The sequence below is a fragment of the Miscanthus floridulus genome, chromosome 7 (genome assembly GCF_019320115.1).
Source record: "Miscanthus floridulus cultivar M001 chromosome 7, ASM1932011v1, whole genome shotgun sequence".
Classification (NCBI taxonomy): Eukaryota; Viridiplantae; Streptophyta; class Magnoliopsida; order Poales; family Poaceae; genus Miscanthus; species Miscanthus floridulus.
This window is the reverse complement of record NC_089586.1, coordinates 33773100-33797409: the sequence shown is the minus strand read 5'-3', so window position 1 is coordinate 33797409 and position 24310 is coordinate 33773100. Positions and strand designations below refer to the sequence as shown.

General features: G+C 41.9%; 1 protein-coding gene across 1 annotated transcript; it reads right to left on the bottom strand.

Annotated features, from left to right (window-relative positions):
- Positions 1-21212: 21212 nt before the first annotated feature.
- Positions 21213-22766, bottom strand: LOC136463014 (adenine nucleotide transporter BT1, chloroplastic/amyloplastic/mitochondrial-like). The gene is made up of 3 exons (XM_066462063.1): positions 22158-22766; positions 21866-22027; positions 21213-21734 (listed from the first exon to the last, which is right to left on the bottom strand). Exons 1-3 carry the CDS (start codon positions 22764-22766, stop codon positions 21213-21215), a joined length of 1293 nt encoding a protein of 430 aa, XP_066318160.1.
- Positions 22767-24310: the final 1544 nt, after the last annotated feature.

Here is a 24310-nt window from a genome sequence, read left to right as displayed (position 1 = left end):
TATTCATGTGGTATGTGTTGAATTGTATTGTTTGACTTAAATTCAAAGTTTATTTGGATTTTTGAATTTTTCGAAAAAACCTCGCTTTTCAGCATTTAAAATCCTACCCTGAAAATCCATTTCAAAATCTAAGCATAATTTGGGGTTGATCCCAAAAGCAAAAGTGTAGAGTTTGGCAAGTTATACAAAGTTTGTTTTTGGAGTTTTTCAAGTTGTTTAGAAAAATTTTGAGTAATTCAAAAAGGACGTAATTCGTTAAATTTCCCTATTCAAATTCAAAAGTTCATTTCAAAATCTAGACCGAATTAGGGGATGGTTATAGAAGCAAAGTTGTAGAACTTTTGATTTTGAACAACTTTTGTTTTTGGAGATTTTTGAGTTGTTATGAAAATTTGAGAGTAATTTGTGAATTTTGGCGAATGGCAATTCTGTAATTTCGATGAACAGTAACCGCGGAAGCCAACTCATCGCCGGCGATCTTCGGTTCGCTTCCAGGCGCAGGTCGTGGCCGTTTTTGGCGTCGCGCTGGCGCGGTGAAGGCTACATCGCAACTTCCTTGAGCTTCTGAGCCGTGTTATTTGAACCGAGGCACCGTCGTCGTCGTTCTTTTCTCTTGCTCTGTTTTCTCCCGCCGCCACCGCCATTCTCCGTTGAGCCCTCGCCGTCGAACCAGCGTCTGCACCGTCGTAGCGATGCATGTCCCAGCTCCGCTAGTTCCTTGCGCACCCAGCCAGCTAGCTCTAGTCGCTTGATTTCGCCGTGAACTCACCGTTCATCGTTTTCTTCCTCGCGGCCGGCAGCACCACCGTGGTGTGCGCGTCGCCGTGGCCAGCGCGTTACGGTGAGCCTCTGCTATTTCTGACTCTTGCTTCAGCTTTGCCTCGATGCCATGGTGCTTTGTGCCCGGTTGATTGACCATTTCCTCCACCGCAGTCGCCAGCACACCATCACCGACGACCCTTGCGCCGCCGTGATTACCGTGGACATCGACCCGCGTCACTGTTGCTTCTCCGACCTTGTTATCTGCTCAGTTGTGTTCAGGGTAAGCTGCTGGTGCTTCCTCGACCTTTAGTTTAACCGTTACTGGCCTGTAGTCGCCGGCGTAGTACCGCCGAGGCGCCGTGTCCGCCATGGCCGGCGTTGAGCTAGGATTGAGTCGTAATCGGTGCAACTAAGGACGGCAGTAGGTGCGTATAGTCGTGGGGAACATGTTGGTGTAGTCGCCATCGCCGATGATCTCGCCGTCGGCGAGTTTTCACCGGTCAGCGCGCGTGTCGCCGTGGTCAACGACGGAGGTTGAAGATGACATGTGGGGTCCGATGTCAGTGACTCAGCGTTCAAATGAATTTTCTGTTTTTCAGAATTAAATGAATAGTGCTGTAATTTGTTATTTTTGTGTAGAATTATTTAGAGCTCCAAAAATTATGAAAATTTTTGTGTGAATTCTCTATGATGTATATTATGTGACAAAAATTTGAAATATTGATTTTCAGTATTTTTGGGGTATGATAAAAATTGCTCAGTTAATTAATAAATGACTTTCCATGATTTTTCTAGGCTTAATTAATTATCCAAAAATTATGAAAATTGTTTTGCCACTTAGTTAACATGTAATGAACATTTACTAAAATTTTGAGCTCAATTAGAATAAGTTGATTTATTTCATAATTTTGAATTAAATAATTAATTCATAAAAGCAAATAGTAACCTTTAATAATTTAGGTTTTGTTTGAAATTTTGGATTGAGTGATGACCTTGGGTCATTAGTTGATAATGATCCTTGGCAGTTGATGTATGTGTTACGAAAAAGATTTAGTTTGTTTGACTTGCAACTGTACCGCGAAGGAAAGTTGTATTCAAAGTCTTAATTTTTGTATCCATCATCGAGCATCATATTTCGTATTCCGCATCATGTTAAACATGGCATTGTTATTACGTGTAGTGAACGAAGGTGAACACGTGGTAGTTAATCAAGTTGTTGAGGAGGTTAATCCGTCTGTTGAGGCCGGATCGAATACTTGTGTAACGTCGCAGGAGCCGGACTTTTCCGTCAACGAAGGCAAGCCCCGGATGCATACAACCCTACCTTGTGTTTTACAAATTAATTTGCTTTTGCTTTTCGTTACTGCATTAAGTGATTAGGAGTTAAGTAAGAGCCTAATTGGTGCATTACCATCCTTGTTATTCCATATTTACCATATTACCAGTTTTTAAACTCGTATATGCCTAGTTTTGCTTAGCTATGCGTAGAACGATAAAAGTCGGGTGATTACCTGTCACCTGCAAGTTTTAAATGGAACATTGGTTAATTATGTTAGCATGTGATATGGGAATGTGGAGTAATAAATCTAGACCGGGCGGACTCGGTGTGTGTGAGCCACAAGACATGGAGGTCTTGTGAGCGGGTTCTTTCCGCCTGTGTCGATTAAGGCACGTCCGTTGTTGAATTGCATGAGGTGAGAATTTGTAGTACTAACCACATACTCCGGTAAGCCTGAACTTGGCGATTCTATTACGAGAATGGCTACTCGCGCACTGGGAGTGGAGAGATGGCGGGAATAGCGTGTACCCACGTGGCTATGGGCTGGATTGGTGGAGTACTGTATTCTCGGGTGGCGCGGACCCGTTCTTGTTTCAGAGGATCTGAGGGTAGGTTGGTATATGTAGGTCAGGGACTTGCATATGTCGTGTGGTCTGGAATCCCCAGCTGGGTTTTTAATCGGTTCGAATCGTCGTTGCTCCTCGGTTATGGAGACTCAACTCACTGTTCATCATCGTAGTATTAATACCTAGAACTTGAGAATGGTTGATGAAGGTGTTGGATATGAAGTTTCATGATCTCATTACGGATCGTGTCATCTTTGTATATGAATTTATGAAGTTTAAATTGTTGAAATAAAGAATTTTGTTAAAGAGCTTTTACGCAAAATAACTTTGAGTATTGCTAAAACCATACCTTGAATCCCTGAGCCTGCATTCCTGAGTTATCAGTTTTATTTCGGTTAAGTCTTGTTGAGTACTTTTGTACTCAGGGTTCATTGACCCTTGTTGCAGGTGAGCCTCATGAGCAGATCTGTTTTGGATCGTGCTGCATGACAGTTGTACCTTGTGATGACGATGAGAAGTAAATGTGTGGCCCTTGGGCAGGGCAGTTTCATTGTGTGTTGTGTATTATATTATAATGCCACTCCACTATTTCGTTTGTAATAAACATCGAACCTAGTTGTACGAGGTTTGAAACTACTGTTTTGTAAATTATGTTATTGTAAGACTTCCGCTGTTTTTACTCTGGTATTGATAATTAAATAAATGTTGTAATACTGCAATGACCCTGTAACGTGATCCTGCTCGGAAATCGTGGATGATTCGGGGTTCCCCGAGGACACCCGACAGTCTTTTTAAGTTAATGGAAACATATGCATAAATGTCAAAGGTCGTTGGACAGTGACAGGTGCATGTGGGCCCTATAACTTAGGAGGTTCTGCCACAGAATGGTATCAGAGCGATCGTTACAAGGTTTTTGTTGTATTGTTTTACAAAAACTTCAAAATGATTTGGGATGACTAAATTTAACTTGCTAATTTGGTCCAAATTGCTTCTGACTTATCTTATTTCTTTCTCACCATTCTATATTTGATTAAAAGGGTCTTGTGTGGTGGAGTAGTAATCTTACTATGCCCTATATAAAAATACATGTTATTTATGTGCATTATAAACTTTGATGTTTTTGTTCGTAAGAACGATTCATGCATCATTATTAATTCACTCGTTACTTCCTTCACCTATTAGTCTGGAGTTGAGTAGTGAGACTGGTTTGAGTAATGTAATCCATCATAGCTGCTCTTTAGACTTTGATCAAATGGTCTTACTTGGATTAAATTGGCTTCCTACAGTATGGCTCGTGCCAAGATGACGCCCCGTAAGTCCACTGGACCCAAAGGAGTTCCTCGTCCACCAACTTGCCCCTAGAAACGATGGTGCTAGCAGTAGCAGTTCTAGGCCTGATCCCCAAGCAGAGATATAGAGGATTTCTGTAGAATTAGCACAAGCTACTAGAGATAGGGCTTTGGATGCTATACAGTTAGGAGAATTACAGGATCAATTGAGGCGTCTCACCACCGCACACAGGAACTGCGAAAGCATGTTAGTTCATACGGTGGAGGGACGAAATGAGGCTTGGCATAGGGAAGATGTAGCTAGAGCTAGAACTCATGAGCTAGAATTCTATGTAGAAGATTTAGAAGAACATAATACCTATCTACATGAGGAAGTTCATAGGCTTAGCAATCTACTAAACCCGAATCATGAGCCTCAAGCTGATGCCATGGACCCCGGTGTCATCCTTGCCGATGATAACGAATCGGAAGAGGAAGAAGAAGAAGATCCTGAAGAATTAGTAATGATCAATGAAAGTGATGATGAAGGCGGTAATAATTCCAGAATGGATACCGAGCCTGAAGTTTGAAGTAATCACGGAAAAGAGTAGAGTTGTGTAATAGAAGATCTAGTTAAGCTAGTAGTCTTGTTTAGATGTGTTCTTGTGTTTAAATAAGTGGCATCGATGTAATGTGGGTAGTAAGCTCTTTGATCTTTGAGTAAAGACTTGTGAATAAAGTTTGGTTTGTTATGAATAGATGTGTCGTACGCGGGGATCGCATATTCCTGGTACTTCACAAGATGATGATGATATCCCCAACCCGCCACCAATGCCGACCAATCTGGCCGATGCTATCGCTGCATTAGTCAATGTGACTGTGGAAAATTCTCGTTTGCTTCATGAGATGGCTCAAAGTAATCAGAATCAGATGCATGGAAACCGTGGCCGCAATCATAACAGGCATGAGGCTACCTATGTGGATTTCACGGATACAAAACCCCCGGTGTTCACCAAGGCAGATGAACCATAGGAGGCTGATGACTGGCTTAGGACCATGGAGCAGAAATTTGATCTTATTCACTGCACAGAGTTTCAGAAACCGGTGTTTGCTGCCCAAGCAACTTAGAGGTGCAGCTGGTGCTTGGTATGCAATCTGATGGCCATGCAACCCGCAGGCGTTCCGTTAACATTGGACAGAATTTCGCACTGCTTTCAGAGCCCATTATATCCCAGAAGGAGTGATGGCTATGAAACTGGATGAATTCCTTGCTTTGAAGGCAAGGAGATCAAACGGTTATGCAGTATGTGGGAAGATTTCAATCATCTAGTCCCAATATGCATCTGAACATGTCAATACAGATGCCAAGAAAAGAAATGGTACATGAGAGGTCTGAATACCAAACTACAGACAATGATGACAGCCTGTACCAATATTACTTATCATGAGGCAGTAAATATTGCAATTGCTTCAGAGGCAAAGTATCGGCAGCATAAGGAGCTCAAGAAGAAAAAGAATGTGCCGTCTGGACCTTTTGGTGGAAACCAAAAGAGGCAGAGAGTGATTTATCATCCCGTAAACCATTATCGTCCTCCTTATCGTCCGCCGCAGTTCCAAGCCGGGCAACAGTCAAATGTCCGTCCTGCTATAACCTATCCGAATTCACAGTCAACCAATGCTCCTAGTGGTAATGCTCCAACATCCCAGGGTCACAACTATCCGTGTTACAATTGTGGAAGGACTGGTCATTTCTCCAGGGAATGTCCATATCCTAGGCAGGCTAATCAAAATTATCAGAAGACCCCTGCCAATCAACAACAGGGTCAGGCACCAAACAAGAACCACAATCAGAATGCTCAGAAGGGCAAAGATGAGAAGGAAGACAGGACGGGTGTTCTATATTCAAGCTAGGAGAAATTCCAGAAGGGGAGCCAGTGATGATGGGTATGTTTCCTGTTGCCAATCACCCTGCAGTTATACTTTTTGATTCTGGCGCATCGCATTCATTCATCAATAGAACATTTGTCAGTGAAGCATGAAATTTCAATTGGGGCAACAAAGGAAAGTTTCTTTATACAGTCGCCCGGGGGACGTCTGTGTACTAAGGAAATGGTATACCAGGTACCCGTAAACCTGGGTGGGCATATTTTTCCCACTACCATGATTATCCTTAAGGATCAGGATATAGATGTAATCTTGGGAATGAATTGGATGTATCAGCATAAGGCTGTTATAGATGCGTTGAATAGGACTTTAAAAGTAAGTTTGCCTAATAGTAATTCTCAACTTCTCATCCAACTTCCAACCCTGAGAAGATCAGTGGGCAAGATTTGTGCAACTGCTGTCAAAGAGATTAGAGATATTCCGGTAGTGTGTGAATTTCCGGATGTGTTTCCTGAAGGATTTACCCGGTCTACCACCTGATAGGGATGTACAGTTCAACATAGAGTTACAACCTGGAACAGCTCCGATTTCTCGGAGAGCTTATAGGATGCCACCTAAGGAATTGGCCGAGTTGAAAGGCTCAGTTACAAGAATTGATTGAGAAGGGGTTTATCCAACCTAGTTCCTCACCTTGGGGATGTCCGGCAATTTTTGTGAAAAAGAAAGATGAGACACTGAGGTTATGTGTTGACTATCGTCCGTTGAATGAAGTGACCATCAAGAATAAGTATCCATTACCTCGGATAGATTTGCTTTTTGATCAATTGGCCGGAGCCAAAGTTTTCTCCTAAGATAGATTTGAGATCAGGATATCACCAAATTCAAGATAAAGCCTGAAGATATTCCCAAAACAGGCATTTACCACAAGATATGGATTATATGAATACTTGGTGATGTCTTTTGGTTTGACAAATGCTCCCGCTCATTTCATGTATCTGATGAACTCAGTATTCATGCCGGAGCTAGACAAGTTTGTAGTGGTGTTTATTGATGATATACTAGTATATTCCAAGAATAAGAAAAACATGCGGAACATCTCAGAATTGTTCTGACCCGCTTGAGGGAACATCAACTATATGCCAAGTTCAGCAAGTGTGATTTTTGGCTTAAGGAAGTGCAATTTCTTGGACATGTCTTGTCAGCCGAAGGAGTTGCAGTTGATCTCGGCAAAGTGAGGGATGTGCTTGATTGGAAACCGCCAACCACAGTTCATCAAGTTCGGAGTTTTCTTGGATTGGCGGGGTATTACCGTCGGTTTATTCCAGATTTCTCAAAATATCAAAACCTATAACTGAATTGTTGAAGAACCAAGTCAAGTTTGTCTGGTCATCAGATTGTGAAGAGGCTTTCCAGACTTTAAAAGGCTGTTGACTACTGCACCAGTGTTAGCTCAACCTGATATCGAGAAGCCGTTTGATGTTTATTGTGATGCTTCAGGCATTGGTATTGGATGTGTGTTGATGCAAGAAGGCCGAGTCATTGCCTATGCATCTAGGCAACTTAAGCAACATGAAGAACACTTATCCGACTCATGACTTGGAGTTAGCAGCTGTGGTTCATGCTCTAAGATTTGGCGGCATTACCTGCTTGGTAATACGTGTCATATGTATACAGACCACAAAAGCTTAAAGTATATCTTTACTCAGTCAGAGTTGAACATGCGACAAAGAAGATGGTTAGAACTGATTAAGGATTATGATTTGGAAGTACATTATCACCCTGGTAAAGCAAATGTGGTTGCAGATGCCCTCAGTCGCAAAAGTCATTGCAACTGTCTGACAGTGAGAACAATGGGTTTGAATTTATGTCAAGAAATGGAGAAGTTGAATGTAGAAGTAATTCAACAAGGAAGTTTGACCAACATAATTGTTGAAGCTACTATTCGAGATCAGGTTATTGCTGCTCAGAAGGAAAACAAGGGTATAGCCCATATCAAGGAAAGAGTCAAGAATGGAAAGGCGAAATGCTTTAGTATAGATGATGAAGATGTGTTATGGTTCAAGGATCGCCTGGTGGTACCAAAAGTTCCTGAGTTGCGGCAGTCAATTCTAGAAGAAGCACATGCTACTAGGTTATCTATCCATCCAGGAAGCAACAAGATGTACCATGATTTGAAGCAAAGATTCTGGTGGACTAAAATGAAAATAGAGATTGCTAGATATATAGCAAAGTGTGATACTTGTCAAAAGGTGAAAGCTATACATTTGAGGTCTGCTGGTGAATTACAACCATTGCCTATTCCATCTTGGAAGTGGGAGGACATAAGTATGGACTTTATTGTTGGTCTACCCAAGACATCAAAGGGATTTGACTCAGTATGGGTTATTGTAGATCGACTCACTAAGTCAGCACATTTTCTTCCAGTCAAGACCATATATCCTACGATCCAATATGCTAAGATGTATTTGGCAAGAATCATGAGTCTCCATGGAGTACCCAAGACTATAGTGTCAGATAGGGGTACACAATTTGTCTCTAGCTTTTGGAAACACTTACATGCTTCGTTAGGGACCAAACTTCTGTATAGTACAGCTTATCATCCGCAGACTGATGGGCAGACTGAAAGAGTCAATCAAGTACTTGAAGATATGTTAAGATGTTGTGTCCTTAACTATTCCAATAAGTGGGATGAGTGCTTACCTTTGGCCGAGTTCTCATACAACAATAGTTATCAGGAAAGCATTAGAATGGCTCCATTTGAAGCACTCTATGGTCGTAGATGCAGAACATCGTTGAGTTGGTCTGAGCCTGGAGAAAGAAGATTCTTTGGAGTTGACCTTGTGAAAGAAATAGAAGACAAGGTTAGGCAAATACAGAGTAATCTGAAGATAGCTCAGTCCCGCCAAAAGAGTTATGCGGATAGACGACGGAGACCATTGATATTCAACAAAGGAGATTTTGTATATCTGAAAGTATCACCAATGAAGGGAGTTAACCGTTTTGGTGTTAAAGGAAAGTTGGCACCCCGATATATTGGACCGTATCAAATTCTGGAGAGGTATGGAAAAGTGGCATATCGCTTGAAATTACCTGAACATCTCACAGCTGTGCATGATGTGTTCCATATTTCTCAATTGAAGAAGTGTCTCCGAGTGCCTGAACAGAATGTTGAAGTTGAAGGAGTGGAACTAGAACCGGATTTAACTTATTCCGAATATCCTATCCGAGTGTTAGATCAGAAAGATCGTGTTACTCGAAGACGGACAATCAAGTTCTATAAAATACAATGGAATCAACATTCAGAAGAAGAGGCTACTTGGGAATCAGAAGATTACTTGTTAGAAAAGTTTCCAGAGTTTCTAGCGTCAATATAGAATAGAATAATGTTAGTTGAGCTCGGTTACTACAAATTGTGTTTTGTAAAAGGACCTCAGTTGTTTTATGGAAAAGTTCTGGATGTTTTTGGAGTGACACATTTCCTTTTCCATTACTTACTCTATGGCTTTGAATCTCGGGGCGAGATTTCTTTTAGGGGGAAGGATTGTAACACCTCGGGTGTTTAAAATACTAAAACCTGACATGTCATCATATGCATTGCAAAGCATTTGGCATTTGGTGAAAAATTTGAGATGCATACACTAAAACAAGTTCATATTCATGTGGTATGTGTTGAATTGTATTGTTTGACTTAAATTCAAAGTTTATTTGGATTTTTGAATTTTTCGAGAAAACCTCGCTTTTCAGCATTTAAAATCCTACCCTGAAAATCCATTTCAAAATCTAAGCATAATTTGGGGTTGATCCCAAAAGCAAAAGTGTAGAGTTTGGCAAGTTATACAAAGTTTGTTTTTGGAGTTTTTCAAGTTGTTTAGAAAAATTTTGAGTAATTCAAAAAGGCGTAATTCGTTAAATTTCCCTATTCAAATTCAAAAGTTCATTTCAAAATCTAGACCGAATTAGGAGATGGTTTATATAAGCAAGGTTGTGAGAACTTTTGATTTTGAACACTTTTGTTTTGAGATTTTTTGAGTTGTTATAAAATTTGGGAGTAATTTGGTGAAATTTGGCGAATGGCCATTATGTAATTTCGATGAACAGGTTCACCCTGCGCTGACACCCGCCGGCGAGCTTCGGTTGCTTCCAGGCGCGGTCGTGGCCGTCTTTGGCGTCGCGTGGGCGGTGAAGGCTACAGCGCAGCTTCCTTGCGCTTCTGGCCGCGTTATAGCCAGGCCGTCGCCGTTTTCTTTCTCTTGCTCTGTTTTCCCGCACGACACCGCCATAGCTCCGTGAGCCCTCGCTTCGACTGCGTCGTGCGCACCGTGCGAGCAGCTAGTCCCAGCTCCGCAGTTTCCTTGCACCCAGCCAGCTAGCTATCGTTGATGATCGGTGAACTGCCGTTCGTCGCTTTCTTCCTCGCGGCCGCAGCACCCACCCGGGTGTGCGCGTCGCCGTGGCCAGCGCGTTACGGTGAGCCTCTGCTATTTCTGACTCTTGCTTCAGCTTTGCCTCGATGCCATGGTGCTTTGTGCCCGGTTGATTGACCATTTCCTCCACCGCAGTCGCCAGCACACCATCACCGACGACCCTTGCGCCGCCGTGATTACCGTGGACATCGACCCGCGTCACTGTTGCTTCTCCGACCTTGTTATCTGCTCAGTTGTGTTCAGGGTAAGCTGCTGGTGCTTCCTCGACCTTTAGTTTAACCGTTACTGGCCTGTAGTCGCCGGCGTAGTACCGCCGAGGCGCCGTGTCCGCCATGGCCGGCGTTGAGCTAGGATTGAGTCGTAATCGGTGCAACTAAGGACGGCAGTAGGTGCGTATAGTCGTGGGGAACATGTTGGTGTAGTCGCCATCGCCGATGATCTCGCCGTCGGCGAGTTTTCACCGGTCAGCGCGCGTGTCGCCGTGGTCAACGACGGAGGTTGAAGATGACATGTGGGGTCCGATGTCAGTGACTCAGCGTTCAAATGAATTTTCTGTTTTTCGGAATTAAATGAATAGTGCTGTAATTTGTTATTTTTGTGTAGAATTATTTAGAGCTCCAAAAATTATGAAAATTTTTGTGTGAATTCTCTATGATGTATATTATGTGACAAAAATTTGAAATATTGATTTTCAGTATTTTTGGGGTATGATAAAAATTGCTCAGTTAATTAATAAATGACTTTCCATGATTTTTCTAGGCTTAATTAATTATCCAAAAATTATGAAAATTGTTTTGCCACTTAGTTAACATGTAATGAACATTTACTAAAATTTTGAGCTCAATTAGAATAAGTTGATTTATTTCATAATTTTGAATTAAATAATTAATTCATAAAAGCAAATAGTAACCTTTAATAATTTAGGTTTTGTTTGAAATTTTGGATTGAGTGATGACCTTGGGTCATTAGTTGATAATGATCCTTGGCAGTTGATGTATGTGTTACGAAAAAGATTTAGTTTGTTTGACTTGCAACTGTACCGCGAAGGAAAGTTGTATTCAAAGTCTTAATTTTTGTATCCATCATCGAGCATCATATTTCGTATTCCGCATCATGTTAAACATGGCATTGTTATTACGTGTAGTGAACGAAGGTGAACACGTGGTAGTTAATCAAGTTGTTGAGGAGGTTAATCCGTCTGTTGAGGCCGGATCGAATACTTGTGTAACGTCGCAGGAGCCGGACTTTTCCGTCAACGAAGGCAAGCCCCGGATGCATACAACCCTACCTTGTGTTTTACAAATTAATTTTGCTTTTGCTTTTCGTTACTGCATTAAGTGATTAGGAGTTAAGTAAGAGCCTAATTGGTGCATTACCATCCTTGTTATTCCATATTTACCATATTACCAGTTTTTAAACTCGTATATGCCTAGTTTTGCTTAGCTATGCGTAGAACGATAAAAGTCGGGTGATTACCTGTCACCTGCAAGTTTTAAATGGAACATTGGTTAATTATGTTAGCATGTGATATGGGAATGTGGAGTAATAAATCTAGACCAGGCGGACTCGGTGTGTGTGAGCCACAAGACATGGAGGTCTTGTGAGCGGGTTCTTTCCGCCTGTGTCGATTAAGGCACGTCCGTTGTTGAATTGCATGAGGTGAGAATTTGTAGTACTAACCACATACTCCGGTAAGCCTGAACTTGGCGATTCTATTACGAGAATGGCTACTCGCGCACTGGGAGTGGAGAGATGGCGGGAATAGCGTGTACCCACGTGGCTATGGGCTGGATTGGTGGAGTACTGTATTCTCGGGTGGCGCGGACCCGTTCTTGTTTCAGAGGATCTGAGGGTAGGTTGGTATATGTAGGTCAGGGACTTGCATATGTCGTGTGGTCTGGAATCCCCAGCTGGGTTTTTAATCGGTTCGAATCGTCGTTGCTCCTCGGTTATGGAGACTCAACTCACTGTTCATCATCGTAGTATTAATACCTAGAACTTGAGAATGGTTGATGAAGGTGTTGGATATGAAGTTTCATGATCTCATTACGGATCGTGTCATCTTTGTATATGAATTTATGAAGTTTAAATTGTTGAAATAAAGAATTTTGTTAAAGAGCTTTTACGCAAAATAACTTTGAGTATTGCTAAAACCATACCTTGAATCCCTGAGCCTGCATTCCTGAGTTATCAGTTTTATTTCGGTTAAGTCTTGTTGAGTACTTTTGTACTCAGGGTTTATTGACCCTTGTTGCAGGTGAGCCTCATGAGCAGATCTGTTTTGGATCGTGCTGCATGACAGTTGTACCTTGTGATGACGATGAGAAGTAAATGTGTGGCCCTTGGGCAGGGCAGTTTCATTGTGTGTTTTGTATTATATTATAATGCCACTCCACTATTTCGTTTTGTAATAAACATCGAACCTAGTGACGAGGTTTGAAACTACTGTTTTGTAAATTATGTTATTGTAAGACTTCCGCTGTTTTTACTCTGGTTTTGATAATTAAATAAATGTTGTAATACTGCAATGACCCTGTAACGTGATCCTGCTCGGAAATCATGGATGATTCGGGGTTCCCCGAGGACACCCGACAGTCTTTTTAAGTTAATGGAAACATATGCATAAATGTCAAAGGTCGTTGGACAGTGACAGGTGCATGTGGGCCCTATAACTTAGGAGGTTCTGCCACACTTTTGACTTTAAAGCACTACGCGCTTAAATAATGGATGTGACATTTTATGTATATTTTCTCATCAATTGTATAACGCGCATGTCCCCTATTTGTTTGTTGGCCATACACAAGGTAGCACCATTGTTGCTACTGCGGGATCTACACTAAGTAAACAACTTAGTGACTATCCTCAACGTACGTACCCAACATCACAAATGAGAACATTTGGTCTATATCTTTTCACAAAGATGACCACCGTTAATTTGCATTTCTATTGGTCATACACAAGGTTGCACCATAGTTGCTACTGTGGGATCTACACTAAGTCCACAACTTAGTGACTATCCTCAACGTGCGTACCCAATTCGTTTATGAATTGACTAAGATCTACATCATTTTTTATGACTATCTTAAGACGTGTTTATACAACTTGCATAATTACTTGGCATCTACTGTTAATACAGACTATGCCAAATTTGAGGTCTACACTTTTATGGTGACTACCTCCATTATTTCATTATGCACATAAGATCTTTACAACATCAATAATACAATATTTATCTTGTCTCTATTTTGCATCCCATAATTACACCACACCACAACATCAGCATATCTAAAATGTTTTGATGGTTTGCCTCGTGTAGGATCAATGACCGTCAAAGAGTTTGATTTGCTTGCTCTAGACGGCCACAATTATCCCACATGGGTTGTGGACGTAAAGGTTAGTCTTGCATCCCGTGGACTTTATTGAGCTGTGTTACCACCCGAAGAGGGTGTTGCACCACTTGATCAACATGTATACACTGCCCTGTATCTCATTAGGAGCCATATTCATCCTGGCCTTAAGGCTGAATACTTGTTGGAAGAGAACCCACAAAATCTATGGAATTCTCTTAAGCAACGCTATGAACAACAAAAGGCACTTGTCCTGCCTACGGCCAACTATAAGTGGATGCAACTTCGCTTACAGGATTTTTAAACTATAAGTGATTACAACCATGCTGTTCATAGGATTTGCTCAAAGTTGCAATTCTGCAAGAAAGAACCTACAGATGCGGATAAAATAGAAAAGACTATGTCTACTATGCTTCCCTCTAAAAGGATTCTTCAACAACAATACTGTGAAAGGCGTTTTCAGGTTTATTCTGAGCTTATACAAACTTTACTTAAGGCCGAAAAACATTCTAAACTTATGGTTTGGAATAATCCGCAGCACCCTATAGGGTCTGCTCCATTGCCTAAAGTATATGCCTACACTCAGAATAAACCCAAATTTGATGGTGGACTTTCTAAGACCCATCCTCAGGGAAATTCCAAAAAAGGTAAAAAACAACGCAGACGCAATAAGAAATCCTAAACTCGTGTTTCCAACAAGGGTAAGAACATTCTCAAACACAGGAATGACAAACCTGTGTGTCAGAAGTGTGGTTGTTATAACCATATTACAAAGAAATGCCGTATCCCAAGTCATCTTGTTGATCTCTACTTAAAGTCTGTGGGTCGCGGACGTGCTGCACCAGGACAGAAGTATGAAGCCCACTTCAACATTCGACCTAACACCACCAGGAATGAGGCTAGTTGTTCACAACAAGTTCCAATGGAACCAAGCAACAACAACATACGAGGAGGCGAGGATCTTGCTGATACGGGGAATATGATCATGGAATATGCATCCAACGACATATTTGGAGACTTTGAATAGGCTCCCAATCCCTTATATTCTCATGTCTTTATGTCCTAGTGATTATAATAGTTAAAATAATTTATGTCCTATGTGTTGTAAATATTTAATAATATCATCACTATTTAGTTTGAATACCCAATAAATGTATTGTACACATTTGATATTCAATAAATAAAGTATGTATTCTATATATCATCAAAGAGTTTTATATCAAATTCTTTATTTATATATAGTTTCTATGGGGGTCAATCTGATGGAGGAGGAATTATGCCTAGTGGACAGTGGTACCACTAATTCTATACTTAGAGAAACAAAATATTTCCAAACTCTTACAAAAAGACAAGGAAATGTTTTGACAATCGCCGGGCGTGATGCTACAATAGTTGGCTCTGGTCGTGCCACTATTGTACTTCCCATGGGTACCTAAATTACAATTGAGGATGCATTATTGTATCTCAATTCAAAGCGTACCTTGTTAAGTTATAGAGATATCCGTTAAAATGATTTCCATATAGAAACCCGTGATGACAACAATGAGGAAATTCTCTTTGTTACTAAAAATAGCGGATATGTCAAATGAATTGTTGAGAAAATTTCCTCTTTTTCGTCCAGATTGTACTACACATACATCAAACCCGTACCATATGTTGTGTACAAGGTAATTTTTTAGAATGTTGACACATTCAAAATTTGGCATGAATGCCTTGGCCATCCTGATATAGGGATGATGCGAAAAATTATCAGCAATTCTAAAGGTCGTGAGTTAAATACTGCTAAATTCCCAAAATCTTCAGATTTTATGTGCACTTCATGCGCTACAGGAAAAATGATCGTACGGCCATCGCCCGTTTAGATCCAAAATGAGCCACTAAAATTTCTTTAACGCATTCAAGGAGATATTTGTGACCCCATACAACCAACGTCTGGACCGTTCAGGTACTTCAAGGTTCTAATAGATGCATCTACTCGATGGTCTCATGTGTGTCTTTTGTCCACACGTAACCATGCATTTGCAAAAATTATTGCTCAAGTTATTAGACTTAGAGCACATCATCCTGAACATCAAATTCAATCAATTCGAATGGACAATGCTGCTGAGTTTTCCTCAAAGGCTTTCAATGATTATTGTATGGCTTTGGGAATTCAAGTTCAGCACTCTGTCCCATATGTCCATACACAAAATGGTTTAGCAGAATCTCTTATTAAGAGAATTAAACTCATTGCAAGACCATTATTACAAAATTGCAACCTACCAATTTCATATTGGGGTCATGCAGTCTTACACGCTGCTGACTTAATTCAATTGCGACTAATTGCATATCACGTTGTCTCCCCATTGCAATTAGTACGTGGGAATATGTCAAATATTTCCCATCGGCGAAAATTCGATTGCGATGTATACGTACCGATCTCACTGCCAAAGCGTACTTCTATGGACCCATATAGGAAACTTGGTATCTATGTGGGATATCAATCTCCATCAATTATCAACTATCTCGAGCCTCTTACAGGGGACTTATTCACGGCCCAATATGCTGACTGCATATTTAATGAGGACCATTTCCCGGCATTAGGGAGAGATTTCAAGTACCAAGAACGAATGCCAGGAAATCCTCTGGAATGCCCAAGGCATTCCCCCTCAGATCCACGTACTCTAGAGACTGAACAACAAGTTCAGAAAATCATAAACTTGCAACATATTGCAAATAACCTGCCAGAAGCATTTACTAATTATAAGGGTGTCACTAAATCCTCTTATCCTGCTCGCAATGCGCCCAAAAGAGTGGAGGTACCAATAAAAACCATTCAACTCCCACTTCCAAAGAAGAGAGGGAGAAGTACGGCCGCTCCTAAGGATAATGCTACATGTAAGCGTCCGAAGATATCAAGGGCTAAATCCTCCAAATCAGTAAATCCAAGCCAACCTCAAGTTGGTAGACACCCAATAGTGGATAAAAATCCAACATCAGGACCAAATCCATAACCCGGATCAACGGTGCATCCAAATTCTGATCTTGGGATATCGGAACACCCTGACTCCATAGTTTTGGGAAATGTTGAGTCAAATAATGGGGTGAAAGAAATTTCCATCAATTACATAGATTCTGGAGAATCATACGATCATAAGATGACTGTTGTCGACATGTACTTCTCTGCAGCAATTGCAGAAATATTTCTTAATGATCCAGATCCCAAGACCATGGCAGAGTGCAAAAAGTGCTCAGACTGGGCTCAATGAAAAGAAGCAATTAAAGCTGAGATAGCTTTGCTCGCTAGAAGAGGGGTATTTACATCTGCAATACCTACACCTTCTAAAGTCTTTCCTATAGGCTTTAAATGGGTTTTCGTCCGGAAACAGAATGAGAACAATGAGGTGGTGAGATATAAAGTGAGGCTAGTAGCACAAGGGTTCACGTAGAGACCCGGCATTGATTACAATGAAACCTATTCTCCAGTAATGAGTGGAATTACTTTCCGATACTTAGTATCATTGGTAGTTCAAAATCATCTATCTATGTAGTTGATAGATGTGGTGACAGCATATCTATATGGGTCACTTGATTTGGACATATACATGAAGGTTTCCGATGGAATCCAAATTCTGAATCCAAACGCAAATCGCAACATGTATTGTGTAAAACTACAAAGTCATTATATGGCTTGAAGCAGTCGAGACGAATGTGGTACAAACCGACTGAGGGAATTCCTTCTAAAGAAAGGATACACTAACAATGATGGATTGTCCATGTGTTTTTATTAAGAAATCTCGAATGGGATTTTATATTATATCCGTGTATGTTGATGATTTAAATATCATTGGCAGCCCAAAGAATATAGATGAAGCACGCAAACATCTAAAGAGAGAATTCGAGATGAAGGATTTGGGTAAGACCAAGTATTGCCTAGGCTTACAACTTGAGCACCATCCTTCAGGGATTTTAGTGCATCAATCAGCCTATATCCAGAAAATATTGGAGAAATTCAATATGGATAAATCATATCCTAATAAAACTCTGATGATTGTTCGTTCCTTAGAAATAGGGAAAGATCCATTTAGACCACGGGATATTGGGGAAAAGATATTAGGACCAGAGATCCTATATCTCAGTGTCATTGACGTACTTATGTATCTTACAAATTGCACCAGGCTTAATATCGCATTTGTAGTGAACTTACTAGCTAGGCATAGTGTGGACCCAACTCGTCGTTATTGGACGGGAGCAAAGTGTATCCTCAGATACCTTAATGGCACAATGGATCTTGGTTTATTCTTCAAGAAAAACCATGATCCCAGTATGATTGGTTATACTGATGCAGGTTACTTATCTGATTCTCATAATAGAAAATCCCAAACATGATTTATATTCCTATATGGAGGTACAACTATTTCATGGAAGTCTTCAAAGCAGACTCTGACAACAACTTCTACTAATTATTCTAAAATTATTGCTCTATACGAGGCATCACAAGAATGTGTATGGCTTCGCAGAATGATTAACTACATACAACAGTCATGTGGTATTAGTTCAATTGAATCACCTATAATTATCTATGAAGATAATTCCGCTTGTGTTACACAGATGCAATCAAATTACATAAAGGGCAATATCATTAAGCATATTGTTCATAAAGTATTTTATCCCCATGAATTATAAGAAAATGGAGAAATAAACATCTTGCAAATCAAATCATGTGATAATCTCGCTGACCTATTTACTAAGTCATTATCAATTTCTGTGTTTCAAAAATTAGTACATGGAATTGGTATGCGGCGACTTCGAGATTTGTCAGAATCAGGGGGAGACATCTCCTAAATGTTGACCTGTACCAGCATCATATTATACTCTTTTCTTTCATAAGTTTTACTTACAAGGTTTCTTGTTAAAGTTTTTAATGAGGTAGTATTAACATAAGCATGTGTCATATTTCTAATTTTCTCCACCGGGGTTTTTGTGGGAAATATCAAAGACACATATTGCCCTCACAACTCATTCATGGTTTTTCCCCGAAAAAGGTTTTTCACGTGAGTTATCCAAGAGGTAATACCAATAATATGTCGTCATATTTTTTCCTAATTTTCCCACTGAGTTTTTACAGGAGTTTTAACGACATATCACTTTATATTGCTCATCATATTTTTCCTGAAATGGTTTTTGGGGAGTAATCTATATATCGTATATCCTATATTTTTTCCCACTGGTGTTTTTAATGGGATACTAATGATATAATGATTTATTTAAATCACACTCATATATGCTACTTTCTCTTTATTTTTCTATAAGGTTTAAAAGAGTTTTTATAGCATATCTATACATACATATTCCTCAGATTTTTCCACAGTTTTTTTTGAGGAATCCAAGCATACAGCTGTATTGATTTCAAAGAAGATTTGATCAAGGGAGAGTGTTACAAAATAGTGTCTGTTCCTAACAGACACCAGTGATCTCATCAACATATGAAGAGAATTAGCAGTTAGTTAGTATAAGCAGTTAACACTATGAAGGGGCATATCCCTTCGGTAGTAGACTGTTCTAGTGAACAGTTGCTTTTTGCCGAATAGTCACGTCCGTACGGCGTCCTTACAACGCGACCCTTCACTTGTATATAATCTAAGAGATCAATAAAAGCAATAGTTGTTTTCAAAATCTTGTTCATTCTATTCACTTTTAACAAATTTGTCCCTGGCTAGACTCAGCGGTCGAGAGGCTGTCACGGACGGAGGTTATCTGACTGTAGTCGAGGGCACATGCGAACGACATGAGACAGATGTTGAAGAACAACCAAGGTAAAAGGCGAAGAACATTTCGAGGTAGAAGATGAACAGGAACACCATCCCCGATCTAAATCTAACAACCTGATTTTTTAAGAGACACCTACTACCTCTGTCCATAAAAGAATGCAATTCTCATATTTTAAGGAGTCAAATAGTCTAAACTTTGACTAAATTTATATAAAAAAAATATAAACATTCTTGATACAAAATAAGTATTATTATATTATTTATAAAATACATTTTCATAATAAATTTATTTTGAGACATAACTGCTAATACTATTTACTATAAACTTGGTCAAACTTGAGGTCAATTGACCGGCACGGATATCATAATTGCATTCTTTTATGAACGGAGAGAGTACACTATATAGCAATTCCCTTTTTTTCTCTGATAAGGCAACTCCCCTTTTTTCCCTAACGATGCAATGATGGCGCTGCTCAAATTTGATGTTATAGAAAATCAAAAGGCTAGCTTGCCATTCATGTCTCAGACTCTCAATAAAGGGCGTGTTTGGGACGTGTTTTCTGCTACGACGATGAAAAGAATCAAAGAATTACGCCAAACACCCTGGCGATATCGATGATTCTTTCAACTGCACATGACACCAGGGACTCAAAAATAAACTAACTCACATGTTTCCTATATCGTGGATTGGCGGCCGCTTTACCCATACGGCACTGCACGGTCCACATCCGCGGTCCCAAACAGGCCTAAATAGAGGCATGTTTATTATAGGGTAAAGTCCAATTTACACCCTCCAATTTTTACCATAGTTCGGATTTCAACCTCAAACTTCAAAATCGGATAACTTTGGTCTTCCAACTCTTGAAACCGTTCAACTTTCAACCTTCTGGGCGGTTTTGCGGGTGAACAATAACCTTTGATGTTTTCGCGAGGCGCCAAAATTTTATATTATTTTTTCGAGCATCTTAACGTCCTCAAATTAAAAAACCAAAAACTACAAAGTTGTAGATCTCATCGACGTCTACAATTTACATATAAAAATTATCTTCATCTGACATCGTATTGAAGGGTTTTCTATTTTTTGAAATTTGAGTCTCATCACGCGATAAAATATGGTGCTGAAATTTTATATTATTTTTTCGAGCATCTTAACGTCCTCAAATGAAAACAAATTAAAACTATAAAGTTGTATATCTCATCGAGTTCTATAATTTACATATAAAAATTATCTTCATCCGACATCGTATTGAAGGGTTTTCTATTTTTTAAAATTTGAGTCTCATCACGCGACAAAATTGTTTTGTCGTGTGATGAGACTCAAATTTCAAAAAATAGAAAACCCTTCAATAAGATGTCGGATGAAGTTAATTTTTATATGTAAATTGTAGACCTCGATGAGATCTACAACTTTATAGTTTTAATTTTTTCATTTGAGGACGTTAAGATGCTCGAAAAAATAATATAAAATTTCGGCGCCACCCGAAAATATCAAAAGTTACTGTTCACCCGTAAAACCGTCTAGAAGGTTGAAAGTTGAACGGTTTCAAGAGTTGGAGGGCCAAAGTTATCCGGTTTTATAGTTTGAGGTTGAAATCCGGACTTTGGTGAAAGTTGGAGGGTGTAAATTGGACTTTACCCTTTATTATATACCAAAATACATGAAAATGAGTATTGTGACCGTAAGTGATCACATCACGGTTTACTAACACAACGAATTGGCTTCAAAATTGAAATAGACAAATATAGTAATTATTACACGAAACAGGCAACATGAAAACATTAACTTCGACTCCAAACATAATACACTTTAAAAAAAAATTGAGACAAACATACGACCCCAAAACGCCACATCAAACTCCAAATATACTTGTCCATTCGTTTCCAGTTCCACACACTTCACGACATTGCCATCTTCTTGGTCGAGAACTTTTATCATTCAACCTTCTTCTTGTCCTCGTCTCCGGCGCCGGCTTCATCCTCGTCCTCCTCCTCATCGAGGATCTTCTTGCACGCCTCGTAGCACATGAAGGCGATGCCGGCGGCGGGCATGAGCTTGATGCAGCTAGGGCCGAGGCCTCGGTACAGGCCAGCGGCGCCCTCCTTCTTGAGGATGCAGTAGATCGCGTGGAGGACGTTCTGGTACACCTGCCTCCCGCCCACGGCGCCCACCTGCATCTGCTTGCGGGCCACCTCCAGCGGGAACGTGGCCGTGCTGGCGATAGCGCCCGCCGCCGACCCGATGAGCAGCGTCGCCACGGCGCCCACGTCCGCGCCGGGGCGCCGCCCGGTGGCGCGGCGGTAGAGCCGCTTCAGCGTCTCGTAGGCGTAGAAGTTGCAGGCCGCGTACGGCACCACGCCGATCAGGCTGGGTGCCAGCCCACGGTACAGCTCCGACGGGCCCTCGTCGCGCACGATCTTCACGAACGCGTGCGCCACGTTGTCGTATGCGTCCTTCTGCATGCCATATTGCCATGTCATCACACAATGCAATGTGGGCACGCATCCGTGCATGGGATTATGGTAGTAGTCAGCAGTGAGACCATGGCAAAAACTTTGCGAGCTGCTGTGTTTGTGTTGTTGCTCACCTCGATGGTGATCCTGGTCTTGATCAGCTCCATGGGATAGGTGCACAAGGTTGAGGCGAACCCGGCCAGAGCTCCGGCAACCAGCGGCGTGGGGATAGGGATCTTGGGTGGCTCGTCGGCCTTGGGGGTTAGCAACTTCTTGGCCGTGTCGTAGGTGAAATGCTGTGCGCCACAACCACCATGGAAACAAAACATCAGAGCTCAGAGGAAGGTGTAGTAATGGTCACTGATGCACACGACCGCCATGGATTCTGGACGTTCCAGAAACCTGTGTGGGTTGTCGTACTCATACCTCGATGGCCTTGCTCGGAGCGACGCGGAGGACATTGACGGCGTTGCCACGGAACAGGCCGGTCCACCCCTCGTTCTGCATGATCCACCGGAACACCCCGGCCATGGAGTCGACGCCGATGCTGCCGACCATCAGGTGCGTCCGGATCGTCTCCAGCGGCGCCACGAACGTCCTCGACACGGCGCCGGCGATGGCGCCGCTAACCAGGCGCCGCAGGTGCGGGTTGGCGATCTTGACCCTCACCTTCCTCAGATCGCCCAGCTTCTTCTTGCCTCCGCCACCCTTCTTCTTCTTCTTTGCTGCCTCCTCCTCCGTCTCCCCGGCGGCCTGCTGCTGCTGCTGCCCGGGCACAGCGGCGCCAAGCTGGCGCGCGACGTCGCAGTTGTCGGCGGGCCGAGGAGCCTTGGGATCGGGCTCCCGCGGGTCGCGCCCCGCCAGGACGCCCGGGCACACGTTGAGGCCGACGCTGGCGAACATCGCCCGGCGGGGGAACTCCAGGCCGTTCTTGCCACATCGTGGCTTCCAAGGGAGTGAAACCGTCGGGACCTGCAAGGACCAGGTCTCCTTGCTCCTGGTCACCATCGTCGTCACTGCCATTGTCGCCGCCATCGGTCAATTCAGAGCACGTCCTTGCCTGAAAAAATACCACGACGACTCAGATCGACGTAACCGTGCATGTAATTAATCATTCTTATACGAGACATCATAAAGGTTTGAAAGGGCAGCAAACTAAGAATTACCTCGAGTAAGGAAGCTCAATCTGATGCCCTCTTGATGAGGAGATGGCTTCCCTCGTTCTTTAGGCTTGAGCGGGGAGGGGCTCCTTTTTATATCCGTTGCTCACTGTTCATCGTCATCAGGTGCCGTGCTCACTGAGTACTGACAAAGCTCTCATTCCCACTCCAGTGGCAATTGTCCTCTATGCCCCCAAGCCAAATGTGGCAGTACTGCACACCGTGCGCTTCAAGGGTAGATTGGTCAGTGTGAAGAAGTGACTAGGATTTCCAAGGGCGCGGAACTGTCGATTTGTCAGCCCTCCTGTGGAGCTGGCTTTTCCAGCTGCACAATGCCGTGCACACTGTCTATGTACTTGAGTGTACGTGCCAAATATAATCTTGCTCGAGATGGTGTCTTCCGGGAGTCTGTTGCACGCGTCATGGACTCATTCGCAACAGAAATGGCGCCGGGTTGCTTTGCAGCTTCAGTTAGGATGTAGGAATGCCCCGGGAGGACGTGGTCAAGGGCGCCCACTGATCCCTAGCATACCGGTGATGGTTATGTGCGGTGGTCATGTTCTAGACGCCACTCGGCGTAAGATGTGCCCCTGCTGTTCTGCATGATGTGAAACTTTTCATGTCGTTTTAGGGCTTGTTTGGATCCATTAACACTAAAAATTAGCTACATAATAGTAGTTAATAGCTGCTAATTTTTAGCGGGGCTGTTTAGATCCACCTGCTAATAGGTGGTTGGATAGTGATTTGAAGGTGTATATGAACTATTAACACCTATTAGCAATTCTAAACCTGCTAATAGAACTTAATTAGTAGCCATCCAACTAATAATTAGCATGTCTGTTTAGATCTATTAGTACTAACAGATCCACACATGCCCTTAATTTGATACATGTCTATAGGTGTCCTATATACAGCTATAAAGAAAATGCAGCTGCAAAGAAAATACGATATTTGAACAATAGGCAAGTGGCAATGGACAACAAAGGGAGGAAGATGACGCCCGTAAATCGCTTGTCTTCTCTAAAGTTATTGTTAGGGAGTGCATGCGAGCATGCAAGGCATTGGCAATGGCATGAGGCAAATGGAGTAAGGCTATAGTTGTTGAGATGCGAGATGTGTTATTCTAGATGGCCGTTGGACACCAGTGTATGCGTACACAACGCATGCATACATCCGGTGGCGGGTGAGCTCACGCGGTGCTTGTTGCCTTGTAGGTGCTCTCGTGTGTGTCACCATATTCCCTACGTAAGGACTGACTGACTGAGGACCTTGCATATTCTACGCATTGTCCAGGGACACACATGGTTCGACCTTTGAGAAACAGATGCCATGCAGTATGTGGGTGTTGTCGCCTTGTTCAACATCGCCAGTGTGGTTTTGCACGGTTGTCATGTCATTTTTTACAATGCAAGTGAGTGC

Excerpts from the sequence above, each read along its gene's own strand:
- LOC136463014 (XM_066462063.1), bottom strand. The coding sequence starts at position 22,766 with ATGGCGGCGACAATGGCAGTGACGACGATGGTGACCAGGAGCAAGGAG. Across the intron at positions 22,028-22,157 it reads CTCCGAGCAAGGCCATCGAG|CATTTCACCTACGACACGGC; the intron begins GTATGAGTACGA and ends TGTGGCGCACAG. Across the intron at positions 21,735-21,865 it reads AGACCAGGATCACCATCGAG|AAGGACGCATACGACAACGT; the intron begins GTGAGCAACAAC and ends TATGGCATGCAG.